Raw genomic sequence first — 17,027 nt, 5'->3', positions numbered from 1 at the left:
GGAGCCTTCAAACAGTTCTCTGCCCCACCGGAGGCAGGGCGGCTCTGCAGGGCAGCGGTGCTGGGGGTGCTGTGGCACAGCTGCCCACAGGCCCGTCACTGTGTCCCCAGCCTTCCCCGGGGCTCAGCACACGGGTCTCATGGAGCAGCACGCCACGGACTCTCGTTACACACCGGTTTGGAGAGAACGGCGTTGTTTCTCTGGAGGGAAAAGCTGCGGCTCACCGCCCGCCTCGCACCTCCCTGCCCACTCTTAACATGGCCGCCGCACCCACCTCCAAAATGGCCGCCGCAGCGCTGCGGGGCGCTCGCACCATAGAGACGTGCGGCCGTCCGCTCTGCGCGCCGCCACGGCGTCCTCTCTATGGCAGTGGGGAGCCGTCGGCATCTCTATGGCAGCGGCGGCCGCTCTGCCGGGCGGGTGGGTCCTGGCGGCTGCCAGGCACTGAGCGGGCACGGGCCGCGGGAGGATGCCCCTGGCTGCCTACCGCTTCCTCCGAGCCGTGGGGAAGGGCAGCTACGGGGAGGTGAGCCTGGTGCGGCACCAGCAGGACAGCAAGCAGGTACCGAGGGCCTGGTGCGGGGGCACGGCCGGGCCTGGTGCGGGGTGCGTGGCCGGTGTCGGTGTGCGGCTGGGACCAGGAGCTGGTGCTGAGGTGCGGCCGCAGCCACACGAGCTGTGCTTGCCTGTCCAGGTGTTCCTGTTGTCTCCCTTGTCTCTGAAGGCTTTTATTAAAGGTGTGGAGAAGACGATTTTTTTTTTTTTTACCCCTTTTAATCTCAAAAAATATCCAAACAGCACCCTGCCAAATCTTCACTTTTAAAAAGTTTAAATAGAACTCCTTATTGTTTTGTCAAATGTGTGATGCCTTGCTTCGGAGAGGAAAGCCCAGTTTTGGCAGCCCTTCGGGCGACAGGAAAACACAGCCACTCTTTTCAGCGTGAAGCAGAGAAGGTCGCTCCTGGCCCGTGGTCTCTTTAAGACATGTACGTGTGATGGAGATAAAAATGACAGCAAGGATGGAAAAAGCAGCTTCTGGCATTGGCTTGTGTTGGCATCAGCTCTGCGGGAGGGAGATGGGCCTTGTGTTTGCTGGATCGACTGGGGCAGGACCTGGCAAAGTTTTGGTTATGTCAGAGTTGAAGTGCAGGTGTTTGGGTTCTTTGCCTTTTTGTCAGAAGTTTGATATAATCTGTCTTGCCTGGCCAAAGCAGATGTGTTTGGTAGGAAATGTAGGCAGGGGAGCGACTGGAACCCAGGGCTGAATCCCTCAGACCCGCGGGTTTGGGGGCTGTGATGTCAGCACTTGTTCCCTCCAGGCCGCTCACCCTAGTGCATAGTCCAGTGTCCCCTGAGTGTTGCCATCCTCATCGTCCTAAAAGCAAACAGTGCATTGAGTGACTTTCAACCCCATACAGGCCCTTGGATTTCACCTCTTTGTCGTGCTGCAGATCGCGAACATTTGCGATAGCCTTGCTTCCTTATCACTGTTATTTTGTCTGAAATATTTGATGCCTTTTACTGTGTCTTATCTTTTGCCAACTTTTATGAACTTTGTTCTGTAGCAGGAAGATCAGGATTTTTTTTTTGTGCTTTGGCATAGTGCTACATGTTCTGTGAAAGAAATTATATTTTATTTAAGCGTATTTGCTGTGAACAGCTTAGTGGTTTTTTTGTTGCTCTTGTTGTGTTTTTTTTTTTGTTATTTGTTTGTTTTTGTGAAGGTCAAGTGGCTCCAAGTGTTTAAAGCAAAAAAAACCCCAATTTGTACAAAATTTGGTATCAAATAATGCAGAAGAGCATTACAATAGACTTCATGGGAATCTTGCCAAGATAACGTGCTCATTAAACCAAATATGACCAGTGCCAGGTTTGAAGTTAGGCTATATGCATGCTTTTCGCATTTTGGTAGTATATCATCTAAAGACAGATGCTGATATAAAGCTAAAAGCTTTGTCACATCGAACACAGTAGTTATAGCATTTTTATTTCATTTTAAGCTTAGATGATGCTGTACACAATTCCTTTTGTTATGTTCCCCTTGGGAGCTGTACATTGTCACAGGTTGTAAGAACTGAGGAGCTTGTCTAACATCCAGCAGATTTCATTTGATATAGTGTATGTTAGGAAAGTAAATAATAGCTTTCGTCTGTAATTTTAAAAAATTCTAAGCCCATCTTAATACAGAATAAAAGAGATTTAGGATTGAGCATAAGACCTTTTCATTCTCTCAGTATGGCCAAGAGTCTCTATTGCCCTGTAATAGGTGATTCTTCAATACGTTTAAGCCTGCATATGCAGAAACTCATAATCGCAACAGATTGTTAATATGGTTATCTGGTGCTTTTAAGGCAAGTTTTCAAAAAAGCAAATTAGATCTGCTTTCAGGTTTTTGAGAAAGTATTTTTTCAATGTGGCTCTGAATGTACCAACCCTCCGACTGCATCTCTGCTCACTCCATTTCTTCTCCTGATGGAAGCTTTTTTCCTATTCTCCTGTGCTTCACTGTTTTGTAGGCTTTTTTGTACAAAGTAGTTAGTCCCAGGTCAGTTCTGCGTGGAGGTTCTTCTGCCAGGTGCCAGTTCTTTAAGAAGAGAATGAACAGACCTGAAAAGGTCAGCAGCGTGTTTTGCGCGGTCAGAAATTCAGCTCTATTAGATGTTTCTTGTGAATATGAAAATGAAGAATTTGTAATCTGAACCTTGGAGCTGATATTTTAATAACTTTTTTTGGGTTTCAAATATATGATCTATGTTCACCAAAGCTGCGAGATGTTATTTCTTGAGTTTCTCTTTTTTTTTTTTACAAAGAACGTATGTTTCATTTTTGAAGAATCAAAAGGGAAAGTCCACTTTTACTTAAAATAAAATGTAAAGAGTTGAGCTCGGCTCTTCTAGCAGAGAAGAGCAAGACTGTCGAGCCAGATGGCTTTTATCGTAGACATCCGTTTAAATTTTTTGCATATGACCGCATACTTTCTTTAATGCTATTATATTTTTAAAGTATATTGAAAGTAAGTTGAAATGGCCCATTTTGAGAGTGTGATGCACGAACAGGTATTTCAGGCTTAAGAAATCATAGACACACATTTAAAATGGGGGGCAAGAGGGAAAGATAAGTGTGAATATTAGCCAAAAACCCACAAAACACCACAAAATTCCTGTGCAGAGTTTTACCAGGTAGATGAATAGAATAGCCACACCTGTTCAAATTTTATAGCATGATGATAAAAGTGATGTATAACTGCTAGACAAATTGCTATCTCTGTACAGAATAATGCATGGAGATTTCAAATTCTGTGTTTTGCTTAGATTTGGGGAATTTCCCAGGGCTTGTGCGTAGTTACTTTGTGTCTCATATCTTGCAATTTCTTTTACAGTATGTCATCAAAAAGTTAAACCTCAAAAACGCTTCCAGCCGAGAGAGGAAAGCAGCAGAACAAGAGGCGCAGTTGTTATCCCAGCTGAAACACCCGAACATAGTGACCTACAGAGAGTCCTGGCAGGGAGAGGATGGGCTCCTCTACATTGTCATGGGCTTCTGCGAGGGAGGAGATCTGTACCACAAACTTAAAGAGCAGAAGGGCAAACTTTTGCCTGAGAATCAGGTGGTGGAGTGGTTTGTCCAGATTGCCATGGCACTGCAGGTAAAATAAAGTGTAACTTAGTCACCTTCCGATATAAGTTTCTCTCTTTCTGCATTTAAAAATTCCACAGTTGGTGGACAGATTTTGAATTCCAGATTGGCTGGGGTAGTGTCTAAGTACTATGTTTATTAGCACATTAAAAATTCACAGGTCGTTGCAGTCAAATTAACTTACTATTTTAGGTAAGAAATTGCTCTTATATTTTATGTTTACACTTCTATCAGAGTAGACAGTGGTAACCTCCAGGGTGTTTGTAGTTCTAGTCTGGAATGCTTCTCTGGTTTGAAAGTTTAGGCTACTAATTCATCACTTCTGTTAAATCTTATCTCAGTCTGTTGAACTTCAGTATTTGGAGGTTATCAAACTTGAAAACCATTCAGATATGCATGTTGACGCTAAGAAATTGTACAGAAAATTGTATTTGCAAGCTACCTGTTGTGACCAGTCATACACAAGTCTACAGTACTGCCTGTTCTTGTTTATTGTGAGACTGATTTCCTATCCCTATTTACACAAAGCACATGGGGTTTTCAACTGAAATTTTATACTGAGGACTAAGAAATGACTGTCAAGAAGTGGAGGCAGCAGAAAGTAAATTGAAGTCTAAGTCTTAACTTTATATTTTTATTTCCTCTTTTGTACTGGCTTGTTAGAGCCACACAGGATGATTTCACTAAAGCAATGCCAGGTTCTGAATTCGTGTCTATATTAGTCACCCTTAATGTTAATTCACTACTATTGTCTTTAGCAGGGGCGCTCCTGACTTTGACAGCAATGTTTGTATCTTTTCTGCACTCGTATTTTCCCTCTTTGACTTGTGTAATATGATTTTACTTTTCCATGTAGAAGAACCAATTAGAAGTTACTTAACTCTGTGTGTGTGTGTTTGTTTTCCTACAGTATTTGCATGAAAAGCATATCCTGCACAGAGATCTTAAAACTCAAAATGTTTTTCTGACACGAACAAATATAATCAAAGTGGGTGACCTGGGAATAGCCAGAGTGTTGGAAAACCAGTACGACATGGCCAGCACCCTCATAGGGACGCCGTACTACATGAGCCCAGAACTCTTTTCCCACAAACCCTACAACTACAAGGTAGAGTATAGGAATGCAAATGTCGTTTCTGCTTTGTTGGGCAACTTATTTTGTTTGTCTGAGAACTTTATAATCTTATCTGTTGTCTTTAATTTCATATTGCTTCTGACTTTTTTTAATGTCCCCAAAGACTGAACAAAAATTAGGGGAGAGATTTGCAGGGGGCTTTGTTTCTGGAACTGTATTTGCTGCAGTAGGTGGGAATTCATAGTGTGTGGGAAGTTCTCACAGCCAAGGTGTTCGGCAGGCTGCCCATACCTATCGCAGCACGCCAGTGTAAACAGAAATATCAGTCTCTGTTAGATAGCTGCATTTTCTAAATTGATGATATGACAGACAGGAAGCTTTCTGCTCAAAAGTCTGTATTAGACATGACAGCAGCATAAAAAAATAAAAAAAGAGAGAAATAAGCAGTGTTGCTGTGAATTTAAAATATAACAAAGTAAAGCAAACATGCTCTTGTGTACCTGTTCAGCTCTTGCTGCAAACCACATGCACCACAAATACGAGCAACACCTCAGGGGAAACTGATCTTCAATGAAAAATCAAAAGATTTTCATTTGCCAGTTAGAATCGATATTGTACAAACAAAAACCCCTACAAACAGCAACTTTCTACACTTCTTTTCAGAAAAATGCGGTGGTATTTGGAAGAAAAGAATTCAGTTGATCAAAATCACAAATAAGAGTGAGACTGAAGCCAAAAGTTTGCAATGGAGTTTGGTCTTAATTAGTTTACTGTCATTAAAGGCCTCTTTGAAAGCAGGTGAATAAGTCTGGAGATAAAACTTCTACAATGAATACAAAGTTCCCAAAACTTTTATTTTCCCCTTTTTTTCAGTCTGATGTTTGGGCATTAGGTTGCTGCGTTTATGAAATGGCTACACTGAAACATGCCTTTAATGCTAAAGACATGAACTCTTTGGTTTATCGCATTATTGAAGGAAAGGTAAAAGCTTTGACATTTTTTTTTTCTCTGTGCTTAGACTTTCTGTCTAGAAATTGAGATTATCTTTTCCAATCAAATATTGCATGGAGTTAGAAATATTTTGCATGTTATGTGCATCATCATGTATGTTGTAAGACCAGTATTTCATGGTGGTGTATGATGTAATATCAGACCCAGGGAATTACTCATTTGTAGGTATTTTACAGTTTCTTGTTACCCTTTTGTGTAACTTGTATGCTGGTTAATTTACTTCTGGTTTAAATATTGTGCAAAGAACTAAATCACTATTCCTGTGAGGCCATTTTCCTCTTAGGTAACGCTAGCTTACTTAAGTGTCCGTCTTGCTTTGGCATATAGTAAAGTTAACATGGATTTATTCTATATAAATTTTTAAGCCTATTCACAGAACTTTAACTGCAGATATTAAAAATTGATGAAGAGTTCTTAGACAAAATACAATTTCTGTATTCTCTTTGAGGTTAAGCACTTGGGTAACTTTCAGCATATGAACATTGCAACTGTTTTTAATGCAAAGTATGTAGCCCCTATTGACAAATATATTAAATAATATCAGACTTCCCTTTCGTTTTACAGTTGCCACCCATGCCAAAGGATTACAGCCCACAGTTGGTAGAAATAATACGAACTATGCTCAGTAAAAAGCCTGAGGAAAGACCCAGTGTGAAAAGCATACTGCGACAGCCTTACATCAAGCACCAAATTTCTTTGTTTTTGGAAGCCACAAAGGCGTAAGATATTTTCATTTCAGTGATTCTGTGCAAAATATTCCTGTTACTTGTGGTCTGTGCTTTATAACTTTTCCTATTTTTTGTAGCAGGAGAAAATTTGGTCTGCTATGTGCAGTTCCAAAGCATGTGGGCACATGAGTTTCTTCAGATTCATTGAGAAATGGAGGGAATAGAATGGGAAATAGTTTTTCTTGTAAATGCAGAATAAGGCTGTGCAATGGTTAGGATTGCACAGTTTATTCAGAGTTAAAAAAAAAAAAGTAGCACAAATATTTTCAAGGAAGTGATAGGAAATATAATATACATCTTTTCACATGGTTCTTTGAGGCCATTTATCGGCGAAGAGTTGTGACATCAAGTTCCTTTTGATATCCACTGATAAAATAATTTTTCTTTGTCAGGCTTAGTCAATTATGTTTGTGTCTCCAGACAGGACTGATCTTGGTGCTGTGCAGAGCAAGCTTAGGTTTCTGGCAGAGTCTGAATGGTGTTTTCAAGTTCCTCTGATGGAGATTAAAATGATTATGTTGTGCACACTCTGTAAGCTGTTTAGTGGAGTGGATTTTCTTTTTTAATTAGTATAATCTAAGGAAACATCTTAACGTCTTGGTGATTGAATGAATAACTTACTTTCTTTGCAGGAAAGCAGCCAGGAGTCATAAGAAAACAGTGAATTCTAAATCTAAAGATCCTTGCCCTGTGGTCTCGATAAAGGACGAATCTCATAGTGGGAATGTTCAACGCCAAAACCACTGCTCTGAGCAAGCCAGGAAATACAAAATTGTGAGATATATACATATATATTTTTAAACACTTTTTCTACAGAAGATCTCCATTGTGTAAGAAGTGCCTTGAGCATTCGTGATAACATAAATCTGATTTTTAGGAATGTGTAAAATTTGTATTAAGGAATTGTGTTTAGGCAAAGTGGAAGTAAATAAAGAACTGTGGATCAGTAAAACTAATTGCAATATCCTAACTATAAGATGTTAACTGAACAACATGCAGTTTTTCTTTTGTAGGTCACTCAGAGTATTGCAGGTCAAATATGTATTCAAATATTTGATAACAAGTGGTAATAATTTTAAAATATATTGTTTTGATTGGAAAAAAGTAATTGTAGTTGCAATCAAAAATTGTTTATTGTTGGAATTCTTTCCAGTGGTCAGAACAAACCTTTTAATGCTTAATCTTGTACATGGTTTTCATTTTCTGTAATGAGTCTGCTGATCTAGGTTTAAGCTTTCAGTGCTGAAATACTGAATGTATGTGGTATAAGTGCATCTTAAAAACTTGGTATTTGGCAATACAACTTTATTTTCATGGTCCTGCTGAAAAGTAGGTGTACTGCATGTGTATAAACCAATACCTGAAATAGGTCATTTGCAAGTGCAGCCTGCGTCTCTTTTCAGATGTGGGTTGCTGTTTTTTTGAGGCTCTTAATCTGTAATTGATCATAATTTCATTGCAGTTTTTGTGTTCTGGTATGTTGATGGATTTCCTTCGGTGCTTAGAGTATTCTTTTGTATGTACATAATACCAAAAAGTAATTCATTTTTTTTGTTTTCCTTTTAATTCTAGAATGAAGAAGATTGCATCATCAAATATAAAGCCACCAAATTTTGTCCTTCAGAGAAAGCAGGTGTTGAGTTGGAAAGAAAACCAAGCAATAATGATTTGAACAACCTGGGAGACTCCTTAGCTACAGTTAGTGAAGTGAATATTGATATCTTACCATCTGAAAATATGAAGTGTGGAAGTGAGAAGTATGGCAGTGAGCGTATTCCAGAGAATAAAGCAAAGTATTTAAATGTTCGAGGCAATTCTAAAATAACATCCAGTAGCCCACCAATTAAGGAAGATGGACTACAGCAAAGAGCAAAGCGAGCTGTTAAAGCTGAAAATGTTGAGTCTGAGGAGTCTTCTGTTGATGCTATAGAAGAAGATGGTGACACTTTGAAACTCCTGCAGCCTGTCTCAAAAGACCAAAAGCAAACTGACCTGGTAATACATTTATGTTTACATGAAATAGACTTTGAAATAGGTTTAACTAGTGGCCAGCTCTTAACATTTAGAGAACTGCTGCATGTTTTTCTGTCAAAGTAGGATGCTACTGATACAATTAGTGAGTTGCTTAAGTAGTTAGGAGCCTTGTGTTCAGACTTGCAAAGGCAACATGGTGAAGTAGTTTTAGGCTTGCATCTACATGATGGAAATTCTGTTTTTTACAGGGAACAACAATTTTCTTTTCCAGCTGAGAGATGGTAAGAATAGTTTTGTAACCTCTCTGTTCTGTGTTCCAAGTAGGCCTGGCTAATCTCGACTTGGTCCTGAGTTGGATGGGGAATTAATAGGTGGTGATAGTATTTTCATTACTTTTTGGTCTACAATGAAATTTTTGTACACACTTTCTAAGGAGAAATCATTATATATTGTAGAGCTTGGATTCTACTGAGAAGCTGCTAGCACCATTTGTTCCTGTTGTAATTCAAGTAAGTGTCCTCCTTTGAAGGTTTAGTATCTTTAAAATGCTGGTAGGGCAGGTATTTTTTCTAACTGTCTATCAAGTAAGGGTTTTATTGTAGATGGAACTGTGATATGTTAAGGTGGATGCAGTCCAAATAGTAAAGTGGTGTGTGTTAATTGTTTTTTTAAGTGTGTATGTGTAAATCTGGAAATGGCATGTCTGCATTTAAAAAAATATACTTTTACTTGTCAGGATGATGTCTGTCATGAAGCTGCAGGAGATGCTCAGGAAAAAATTGCCTCCCACTTGCAGCCTCATAGTTCCATCAGTGAACCCTCTCTCTCGCGGCAGCGACGGCAGAAGAGAAGAGAGCTGGCTGAAGTCTGTTCAGAGAAGGTGCAGATACTCAAAAAATAATTATCCTCTTTTTTACTGTTTGAAAATGGGACCTATTTTTTAAAAAATTGTGGGTTTAATGCTGTTTTTGTCTCATGTGTATCTGTATAACTACATTGGTAACAAAATGCAGAATGCTCAGGATGTCCTTTAGAAGCAGCCTGTGCAAATCCATGGAAATCTCAATAACCCTCATAGGTGGGAGGTGGGTGAGCCAGGTGGGCATGAAGGAACAGAGAACTGTGGGCTTCGCCTTTGCTGTGCCACGGTCTTTCCTGGCAGTTCGCATCAGGACTTCTCACTGTTTGTGACTGCAAAATACATACCAGTACTTTTCCTGACTGTTGTGGATAAGGCTACTTGTAGTGGGTAGTAGATTACTAGTACTTTAGAAGAGATGTGTAATGGCTGCTCTGAGCTTATGGGTGCAAACTCGAGGAAGAAAATCTTGGCATGGACATAGAATAGGGCTCCTGTCAATGCTTCCACACTGAGCAGAGATTTCTTTGGGGAAGGGCACCAGCTATACAAGGACAGAGAAGAGGGTGATTGGTTTTCAGTATGATATCCTGGTTTTCTTTTGTTTTTTGCTGTTTGAGGGTGTGGACAGTTGTGGCTAAGGCATTGGCTGAAAAATAGTCTGGAGGGCAAGATGTAGGGGTGGAGAGAAGGGAAGTGGATGCAAGCAGAGCGGTGGAGAGGAAAGGATGAATTTGGGAGATGTGAAGAGGTAACGGTAGGATCCAAAACCTCTGGTATCTAGCCTTACCATTGAAGAAAGTCTTCTGGATCGCAGAGTATTTTAACTTTTGTATTAAAATGTACAAAATCTTGCTCCTTTCTCTTTTAAGTTCAGAGCAGCTGCTCCTCGGCCTTTACCTTTTCCTTCTGATGGGAACACAGAGATGACACAGAAGTGTGCAGAGCAGTGTGGTGCTGAAGTCTCTGAATCTGTAAATAGCACCAAAACCAGCCAAGCTGCCATTTCAAAGGTTAGTGCTGAATGTTGTCTCAGCTTATTTTTGTCTGAGCTATTTGTTCTCTGAGTATATGCACAGCGAGTAAAGAAACGTATAGTAGCTTCCTACCTAATGGAAGTCTTGTCAAGCACCTGGTCAGTGTGGGATGAGAAGCTGCCTTGCTGAACCAGGGAGGTCAGAGAGGTCAGAAGCTCCTTTTCTACAGTGTACATTAGTCTCACTGACCAAGACTGTTTCATAGTAAATAATTAGCATTTGTTAGCTGATCAGATCTACTGTAGTAGCTCTTTCTTCCAGGTCAGCTGAAAAAGGTTTTTTTTTGCTTTATAGGTGATTAGATAACAAAAACCACTGTGACAGTTGCTAATTAATATCAGATTAACTTTTTTTGAAGGAGCGGCCCTTGTCAGCAAGAGAACGAAGGAGGCTGAAACAGTCTCAGGAAGAGGTGTTTCCCTCTGGTAATATTCATATTTGCATGTTAACATTCTATGTATAAGTAGACTGATAACTTCTTTATGAAGAAATTATAACTTGCTGTCTGTTCTTCACTAACATCTTCAGAAAGATGCACTAAAGTTCTAGTTCTGTGTTAAGTAAAAATTTCTGTTAACATGTCTGTATTTTTCTACCCCTTATTCAGTTATGCTCAGTTGTGTTTAGTGGTGACAACTTGTCTTTGAAATGCACATGAAGTGCAGAATATACACCTTTCAGATAGAAGCTTCAGTGTTTTCTCTTAGCAGAATACCTGCCTGCCTGTCTTCTGCCAGGTGATGGACTTTTTCTTGCATGAGCATGAAGCTAATTCAAGATACATGCAGCTAAGTTGTAAATATTGTAAAAATGTCATCCTTCCAGTGATTCCAGCAAGACGATCATCAAATAGTGCAGTAGTTGAAGCAAAATCACATATGGAAAATCACGTCAAAGTTGCTCAGACCTCATCAGATCCCACTATTTCTCAGGTAAACTGGGGTCACCTGCTTTTGAAATATTTAAATGTAGACACAATTTGGGAAGAAGGTGATATTTAAAAAAACCCCAACTGTGTGTGGAAGAAACAGTCAATAAGAGTGCATGGTTTTTTGTAAATACTGCTTTATAAATCTGGGGTAGAGTACGGATCTCTAATCTGTATTTTTGTTGGACTAGATCAATTCAACATTCCAGGCTCACTGTGCATTTTCACTCTCCTTGTCAGAGATGAAGACTAGGGATCTCTTACTGATTGTTATGGGCTCTCTAAATTAGTGTTATCATTTTATTTTGGAAGGTACTTTGCATGTTTTATCTATATGCGTATGTTTATAACTGATACCTAAATGCAAAAACTTCATCTGCATTCACAAAGTGAGATTACATAAGGTTGGTACACACTAGTAGTATGTGCATATGCTAGCGATGTTTTTGCATATTATCCTATGCACTAGACACAAGTGGTTAAAATCTTTGTGTATTTTAGGGAATGCTGGGAAGTTACTGAACTGATAAAGAATTATTTCAATATTATTTTTAAATGTGTATTAAAGACCAATAGACAGGCTAATAACTATAATATAGTTGGCTAAGAACTGACAGACAGGCGTGATTTAATTGTTTTTAAGAGCCACTTTGTTGAAGCATCTATAGTGGTTAAAATGGTTTAAAACTGCATGACTGAGATGTAATGCTAGTCAAATAAGCATTTCATAAAGTATGTTGATTATGTCCAGTCTATTAGCTTGTTTCTAAAACCAAAGGTTACACCTTTTAAATATTATCAAGCTGAGTCTGTATAAATATGCTTGTTGAAAGGGTTTTTTCCATGTAAGAAAAATAATTAATACCAGATTGATAATTTACTTTTGACTATTAGAATTTTTATCATTTATTGCCTTTTAATTTAGAGAAAGAGAGAAGCCCATTGCCTGTCTGATGATGAGTTAAGCTCTTCCACAAGCTCTACAGATAAGTCTGATGGAGATTCCAAGGAGAAGTAAGCATTTTGTGTAATACTGTGCAAGAGCTTTGTTTAATACTGTGCAAGAATTTTCGCTATATTGGACCTTGACTTCGAGTGGAAAAAATATAGCAGGAATTGCTTTCACACTTTATCTCTACATAGTGAGTGTTTCAAGAAATATGTGATGCATAAAGAAAGCAAACTCTATTTAATTTTTGTCTTTCTGTAACTATAAACTTTCCTTGCTGAACTTTTTGGGACATGTGGTTGTGCACCTCTGGTTTTTGTCAACTGTAGCTTCTCAGGAAACCAGCCTTCCAACATCAAAGCATATACATTGTCAGGATGCATTAAAAACATGACTTCAGAGGTGCCAATGTGCTTCCTTCCCACTGTGAACGAGGCTGAATTTATTTCTGATTTTGTCAGTGTAAACAATTTTTAAAAAAATATTTATTGCATGACAACAGGTGCAGCCACACAGGTAACAGTAGCCAGTAGGGCTGTGAATTGTTGTGAGGTGAATGGGCTCTGAGCCTTTGTTAGGTGAAATACTGCTGATGTTCTAGAGATAAAACCACCACAAGACATAATTTAACATGGAATACTTAGCAGGATGTCACTAAATTTACTGAAAGTCCTTTGAATGCAAGGTGGAAGTTGTATCACGAATGGCGACTGAATCACATCTTATTTCTCCTCTACTAGTAAAAGCAACATGAACGAAATGAATGACTTGGTGCAGCTGATGACAAGGACACTGAAAATGGACTCAAAGGAGAACTCTGAATACTGTGTAACCTCCAATCCAGCCCCAGAGTTTAAACTTCATAGAAAATATCGAGACACTTTGATTTTGCACGGAAAATCACCTGATGAATCAGAGGAATTAAAATTTGAAGAGATTCCTTCAGGTCTGTTTGTGTTATTGCTCTAAATGAAAGGTTGTCAGCTGCTAATAACCAAAGAAAAACTGCTAGTGGGCAACAGCAGACAATCCACTCTTACTTTGTCTCAAGTCCCAACAATGCTTATAGAAGTAAACATCTTCCTAAATAATTTTTGTGTGAAGCTGCTCCAGTTGTGGTTTACTTGCCAATGAAAGGAATGTGTGATCAATCTGCATAATTATTAATGAAGAGAAAAAGCTGGTCTGCAATAAGACTTTTTTTCCGCATGCGACTTATATGTAAAAACTTCCAAAATGAAAGGTTGCAGTTGAGTATTTTGAAATAAGATTTCTAAGACATTAAAAAAATTCGATAGCTGTGAAGCTTTGTGAATGATGGATAAAGCTGAAATTGTACACAAAGTGCACTGAACACAGCAGAGGTTTGTATGAATATAGAAGTTCATCCTCACTGCAGAATTTGAGCAAACTTATTTTTCCTACAGATACAAGTGCAAGAATTGAATCACTTTTCATATTTAAGGTCTGGTTTAGACCTTAAGTATGTATATGTCTTCCAAAAGCAAACAAAAAAAATTGTATTTGCTATGACTGTTCTTACTTTGCAACAAATGCAAAAGCTGAGGGTAGGTTTCTGAAGTCTCAGACCTTCTTGTGCTTATTGTTTTAAGTGATAAAGATTGCACTTCTAACCAGTCAGTGGTAGGCAAAGCAGTGGGAGAACACTGGATTTCACTCTAAGTTGATTCTGCATAGCTAAAGTAAAATACTTTTCCAGAGTTTGTCTCTAAACAGGTATCACAGAATGTTGGAGGTACAAACTTCAGTGGTATTTTTCTGTCCATTTTTCTTACTCTTAAGTATTATATAGTGAGATCCTCCAGTTATTTACTTACTACCATTTGGGATTACAGGGCTACTGCATTTCTAAGTTGACATTTATTTTAATTAGGTCAGATATTTTATTTTCAGAAGGTGGTCCATCCTACAAAAGGAATGTTGGTGATTGCAGTGATTAAAAGAGCAAGTTAGACTTCTCAGTTCAGTTCCTAATGGAGCCTCCTCTTAAAAAATGACACTGTCTCCTGTTGACAGCGACAGCTGAGGTGCAAAAGATTCAAAGGCTGTTGAGACAAATGGGCAGATGGCAGAAATGATGCCATTAATGTTTTACAGTGACTAAACTTTTTTTACATTTGCTGTAAGTACAAGTGATTGAATTATTCTTACAACATTTGGGTGGTGATGTCATGTTAGAGAATAACGCAAATATTATTTGAACGAAAAGTAATATAGTATACAGGAACCACCTGAAACAAAGTTACAGGGACCTAATTGTGCAAACTTTGTCTGCTTTGTCTTTTTACTGTCTGGTGTCTTTAGAGTTAGTGTCTGAGCGCTTCTCATTCACTGTTTGTTGATCATTCTAGCCAGCCAGTTCAGCTCAGCAGTTACTGCATGCAAATGGTCAGCTGGAATTCTGTGACAATACTGTGGTAATACAATGTTGTCCCATATTCTGCTTCTGCATAGAGGATGAGAATTGACTATGCTGAGAGTAATTATTACTGCATTGATTTGCTGTTGGTGTTTTGTTTTGTGTTTTGGTTTGGTTTTTTTTTAATATAGATATGTTGGTTCCTGCCAAGATTAGGAGAATGGTTGAAATCCTGCGATCTGATGTGGTGCAAGGACTGGGAGTGAAACTTCTTGAGAAGGCGTACAGCATCATGGAAGAAGATGATGAAGTGAAGAGAGAGGTGAATATCTTTCATAATAAAATTTTAAAAATTCATTATAAATCTAGATAAATGAGCAGGATCTTTATTCCCTTTCACCTCTTCCCTGCCTTTACATATCAAATAGTAGTGCAAACCTTGATTCCAAAAAGTGTTAGGCAAGGGCCTAAGTATATTGTAATTTCCTTTAAAAAGTTTGATTCTGAATGTAGCTTATGTTTAATCACAAATTCTTCAGAAAGCGTAGTAGCTTCAGAATTGCACCCCAAGTTTGTGGAAGATGCAAGGGACGCAAATAATTTTACTCTGTGGTATTTCTCCAATAATAATTTCTTTTGAACTGTAATTATTTGCCTTCACATTACTTTGCCTATTGCTCCTTATATCCCAAGTGAGAAACAGTTTAATGTCTATTCCTAATAGAGATGAGTGAGCAATACCTCCAGCTCAATTGATTCAGAATTTGGTTACAAATAAATAAAATACTGCACATATAACCCCTGAAGATTGATATATATTTTAAATTGTTGGGTGAGATTTAGAACTCTCTTGCCTTCAAAAAACAAAGGCTCTTCCATCTCTGCTGTCATTCTACACATGCTGCTTTCAGTTGAGTGCTTTGGTATTTTTTTGTTAATATTTTGGTGGTTCCCACTTTTTTCAGTGTCAAATTTTGTGGGTTTTTTTGTGTTCTAAATAGCTGCAGTTGCGGGAGCACATGGGAGAGAAGTATAGAAGTTACAGTGCGAAGGTACGTCATTTGAAATTTCTTGAAGAAAATGTGAAGTTCTGACCAGAACATTTTCCTTAGAGAAAAGGACTGGTTTATAGCTCGTTTGATAGAATGGACCAGTTTACAAAGCATGTTTATCCATTGACCTCCTTTGCTGGAATAAGGAGGTAAACTTGCAAAAAGTTACAGTTTGTAGTAATATTTTTTCATGTTAAAATGTGAACTGGGGTATCACTTTCTCAGAAGAGAAACTTTTTTAGTTTTTATTCTCTTACTGAAACTTTCTAAAGGTTGCTTTTTATAGATGCAGAGGGATGGACACCAAGTTTTGTATACAAAAGACTGTCAAAACAAAATTACTTGATTTGAATTTGTCATAGCAAAATGTTTCAAGTATGGTCATATACTAAATATGGTAACAAAATCTATGCCAAGGCTACGGTGTGATACGTTATAAACTATTACATCAAATGGTTATGAAAATTTAGCAGGAAGAAACAATTACTAGTCTTTGAAGCACCAAGAGCCCTCCGGGTTCTGTAAATTGCCAAGTACTAAAGGAGGTGGTTGTGCTGCATTGATGCAGAGCCTTTGCTTTTGTGTCTTATTGCTAAGGCAGTCACCAAGGTGGTGGAAAGTATTTGGTAACTGGGCAAAATAAGTCTGGAAATGTTTGAAAGGAACACAGCTGTGGTTACCATGGTCCCAGCTGGAGAAATCCCTTTGCCTTAAAAATACTAATTCCTTTTAGGACAAAAGTGCTCAAGACCACGGTCATTTAGGGAAATAGGCATCTCAGCTTTTTTCCTTCCTTTGCATTGAGATTGTGTTGCTCCACACACCAAAGCACTGTCATGTGCTATCACTACAGAAACAGCATGTGTTCTTTTTAAAGGATAAGGAATTGAAAAGGGAATTGATTTTGTAAAATAAAATTTTAAATGCACAGCCTGTCTCTTTCCCTGCCTCCAACTTAAATATTGTAACCTCCTGCACCTCTGAGGGAGACCAACGTGACAGTGAGTAGTAAAAACATGCAATACCTGTGGATCCTGCTGCCTCTTGCATGCTAGATGCTCAGGTTTCAAGAGCTATTTTTTTATGCTGAGCCAAGATGTTACTTTCTCTACCTACACAAATTTGTTTTAAACAAAAAAATGCCACTCTGCAATCTCCTATCCTAGAACACTTTTCAATTCTTAGCATTTTTCAGAATGATGGCATACATGTTTCACAGTGCTTGTCACAATCTGACACTACTGATAGCTTGTTTTACACACAGTGAAAAACCTTTTAGTAGAAGTCTAGCTGTGTATTATCTCTTAAGCTATGGCAACAGCTTAACTAGACTTCATTTAATTTGCTGTGTTCCTTTTTACTAATATACTTGAGTGAGATGTGACCTCCAGTAGCCTT

At 38.6% G+C, this 17,027-nt stretch overlaps 1 protein-coding gene across 5 annotated transcripts; it reads left to right on the top strand.

The window, feature by feature from the left end:
- The first annotated feature begins 357 nt into the window (after window positions 1-357).
- NEK4 (NIMA related kinase 4) lies at window positions 358-16,557 on the top strand. Of its 5 annotated transcripts, XM_065845211.2 has the most exons (16): window positions 358-562; window positions 3,380-3,646; window positions 4,547-4,744; window positions 5,585-5,692; window positions 6,287-6,441; window positions 7,083-7,224; window positions 8,023-8,445; window positions 8,880-8,933; window positions 9,161-9,304; window positions 10,156-10,296; window positions 10,679-10,745; window positions 11,146-11,252; window positions 12,174-12,262; window positions 12,938-13,143; window positions 14,769-14,899; window positions 15,579-16,557. In XM_065845211.2, exons 1-16 carry the CDS (start codon window positions 470-472, stop codon window positions 15,669-15,671), a joined length of 2,418 nt encoding a protein of 805 aa, XP_065701283.1. In that variant the 5' UTR covers window positions 358-469; the 3' UTR covers window positions 15,672-16,557. The 5 variants fall into 5 exon arrangements, with proteins under 5 accessions (XP_065701283.1, XP_071669195.1, XP_065701282.1 ...); XM_071813096.1 differs by lacking the exons at window positions 358-562; window positions 14,769-14,899; window positions 15,579-16,557 and adding an exon at window positions 634-655 and having other exon boundaries at window positions 12,938-14,758; XM_071813095.1 differs by lacking the exons at window positions 358-562; window positions 14,769-14,899; window positions 15,579-16,557 and adding an exon at window positions 670-737 and having other exon boundaries at window positions 12,938-14,758.
- Window positions 16,558-17,027: the final 470 nt, after the last annotated feature.

Source organism: Patagioenas fasciata, chromosome 10 (assembly GCF_037038585.1).
Source record: "Patagioenas fasciata isolate bPatFas1 chromosome 10, bPatFas1.hap1, whole genome shotgun sequence".
NCBI classification, from domain to species: Eukaryota; Metazoa; Chordata; class Aves; order Columbiformes; family Columbidae; genus Patagioenas; species Patagioenas fasciata.
Note: the sequence above shows the minus strand (reverse complement) of the source record. Positions and strands in the feature narration are given on the sequence as shown.

Coding starts and splice junctions, on each gene's coding strand:
- NEK4 (XM_065845211.2), top strand. CDS start 470: ATGCCCCTGGCTGCCTACCGCTTCCTCCGAGCCGTGGGGAAGGGCAGC. Junction 7,225..8,022: donor AAGCCAGGAAATACAAAATT/GTGAGATATATA, acceptor TTTTAATTCTAG/AATGAAGAAGATTGCATCAT. Junction 8,446..8,879: donor ACCAAAAGCAAACTGACCTG/GTAATACATTTA, acceptor TATATATTGTAG/AGCTTGGATTCTACTGAGAA.